The sequence below is a fragment of the Lottia gigantea genome, assembly GCF_000327385.1.
Source record: "Lottia gigantea unplaced genomic scaffold LOTGIsca_23, whole genome shotgun sequence".
Taxonomy (NCBI): domain Eukaryota; kingdom Metazoa; phylum Mollusca; class Gastropoda; family Lottiidae; genus Lottia; species Lottia gigantea.
In genome coordinates this window covers 1,116,881-1,119,967 of record NW_008708645.1, presented here as the reverse complement: position 1 = coordinate 1,119,967, position 3,087 = coordinate 1,116,881, and the positions used below count along the sequence as shown (strand labels likewise).

Here is a 3,087-nt window from a genome sequence, read left to right as displayed (position 1 = left end):
CCACAATATCTACTCAAATTTTAAACTTTAAAAATGGCAAATAAAAATTACATACTAGATCCAATCTTTAAATTATACGATCCGATTCGTTACTCATTTAACAAGAAAAAAGAGGATTCTATTATCATCACACCGACTGTTGGTTCTAAATCCCAGTTGAATGATGGTGGTAGAATTACCTTCGAGAATAATTCATTGTCGAATTAGTTGCTTCTTTCCGATGCTTCTTTCAGATGCGATTTCAAAATAAAAGATGAATCTCCCAATCACAATCGTGTACCACAAACTAATACAACGTTAGAAAACAATTTCTTTCTATCTTTATTTAGCGAGATGGTTTTGGAAGCTGGTTCAAATCCTATAGAAACCATTAAACACCCTGAGGAACTTGACACAATGTTGAAAACAGTTTTATATCCCAAAAAATACGATTCAGTCTCAGGTTGGATACCCGATGTTGGTGATGGAAGTGTTTTAAAAGAACCGGTAAGAAAAGTTCCAACTGAAGCAGATTTAGCTAGAGTGAGAGCTGTTGATCGAAACACGCTAGAAAGAGTAGGACGAGCAGTTAACCATGGATTCGAAAAACGAGTACTTAAGTACAACAATTCCATTGATAATATTAGTTGGGGTAATTACGTAAATTTGAAGTTATATCCATTATTCGATCTGTTGGAACACAGAAATGTTTCCATAGGATTACCATATAAAATTCATCTACAAAGAGAAGTCAATGATGATAAGATATTCTTTGGATGCAAAGATAGAAATAACGAATCTCCAACTTTATATACCCGTCATAACACCATTGAAGTAGAAACGAGAATATTCAACATGTTGACTAAAGATATTGAAATAGATTTTCTTCGTCGTAACACGGTGGGTAGCATGACTTTAATTGGAGAATCCACTACTTGGCCAATCACCAATACTATTAAACCAGCAAGATATTTAATGGTTGGTCTAAAGAACTTACCAGACTCTCAGACGAATAACAATAATGTCTTTAGAGTGGCATTGAACCAAGATCAAGATCCTATAATCCATAAAGTTTAAGTAAGATTAAACAATGATAATTATCCTAACCAACTTTTAACAATTAATCCATCCACAAAGGATTATAATGAATTGTATAGAAACTATAAAAATATGTGTGAATTATTTGGAAATCCACCTTAGTTTGAATATGTAGATTTTGCAATTAATCACCCAATCTTCTGTTTTGATCTATCAGCTCACCAAGAAGATCTTTTCAAAACAGGAGTAAATATAAATATTCATATTGAAAAAACACAAGGAGATGTAACCGGGTATTGTTTACTACTCGGGGAAGCAAAACATTTAATTGAAATAGCAGATAGAAGAATGATAAGAATTGAGTAAAAAATACACCCTTAAAAATGAAACCAGAAACTTTAGTCAAGAAAATAATAGAAGCTATTGAAACAGCTTCCCCAACTGTAATAACTTTCGATGGTAAAAAAATCAGCAATAACTAAAAAAAACTTATTGATAAATACAAATATTGGAAAGTCATAGACGATAAAGACTTAGAAAGAATTGACGCGAATGCAAAGGAAGGTGGATTTTTACCTTTCCTACTACCTTTGATATTTGGTGGTCTTACCGCAGCGAGTGCAATAACTGGTGGTAGAGCTGCCTCAGTAATCGCTGCAAACGATAAGAAAGCAGATACAGTAATAGCTGCTGAAAAACATAGACATATAATTCAGAAATGGAAACGGAAGCACAGAAAGAAGCTACTGCAAATAAAGTTTCAGGAGTGGGAGATATATTATGCACAATAAAAGAATTTGGAAAACGATTTTGGGAAGAAACCAAGAAAACTGTAAAACAAGGATTAAATAAATTAGTAGATAGTATTGACACAGGAGAAATGAAAGTTAAACATAGGGGTAATGCTATAGTTTTTAAAAACATACACACTGGAGAAGGATTATTTCTTTCAAAGTATAAAGGAGAAGGAGTGATTTTTGGAACAAACTGTCATTGTATATACCAATCTCAATCTTTTTACGGAATGGATGCAATGTCCATTAGAAAAAACGCAAATTGTTTTTGTGTCGCTTCCAACCCCCCTATGCAAAAAAAAGTTTTACGGACCTTGCTCGTTTGAGATGGCAAATCTTAAACTACAAATGGCGTAAATATCATTTATTCAAATTTAAGATAAATGACGATAACAATATGCAAATAAATTGTAAAATTCCGCCATCATGTAACTGAAATAAGCCTATCTTATACAAATGAACCATTAGATAAAATATTTACGTACAACCGAAACTAGATACTAAACAACTCATACATAATTAATAAACATATAATTCATTAACGCATTTACAGAGGTGAAGGAGGGGAGGTAGACGGCAATCAAAATTCAAATTTCTTTAGGCCTTTGAAAAGTGGCTTGCTTCAACAAAGTCACGATTAAAAAGGCCTAATATGGGAAGTAACTCTGATATTCTAATAATTGATTACGGGGACGTAACTCAATAACGATAGTTTCCAGACTACAAAATGTAATTATATTCCATAATTGTGGGACTTTGCTTCCCAAGTCCAAGTTTGTTATCGTATTGTCAATTCTTTTTTTTTTTGTAGGACTTTGCTTTTAGCAAAGTCCCAGTTTGTTATCGAAATGTCCATTCTTGTTTTGCAAATGACTATTTTTTTTGCAGTGCGTTCTTTGAACGCACTGCTTTGTTTTGCAAATGATTTTTTTTTTTTTTTTGCAAATGAATATTTGCAGTGTGTTCTTCGAACGCACTGCTTTGTTTTGCAAATGACTATTTTTTTTTTTTTTCGAATTTTACCTTCGCTTGTTTTCTAAGAAGGCAACATGCCACAGACTGTCTGTTGTTGTTTTCTAGTCAAAATATTTGACAGTTATTTGTTAAATGTAAATTGGCACCATTTTGACCAACCGGGAATGAGCTGTGGACAATGGCTCTTTTTCGATTTTTTCCATTAATCAGCTTTACTACTGATCTGAATTTGCTTACACTTTTCTGTTTATTACATCGCGCTAATGACTACAAGATAGCAATTGAAAAAATGGACAATTTT

The 3,087-nt window shown here is 32.7% G+C and overlaps 1 protein-coding gene across 1 annotated transcript; it reads left to right on the top strand.

The window, feature by feature from the left end:
• Positions 1–333: 333 nt before the first annotated feature.
• On the top strand, positions 334–1,056 carry LOTGIDRAFT_160054 (hypothetical protein; the record flags this gene model as incomplete). The annotated part of the gene is made up of 1 exon (XM_009054939.1): positions 334–1,056. One exon carries the CDS (start codon positions 334–336, stop codon positions 1,054–1,056), a length of 723 nt encoding a protein of 240 aa, XP_009053187.1.
• Positions 1,057–3,087: the final 2,031 nt, after the last annotated feature.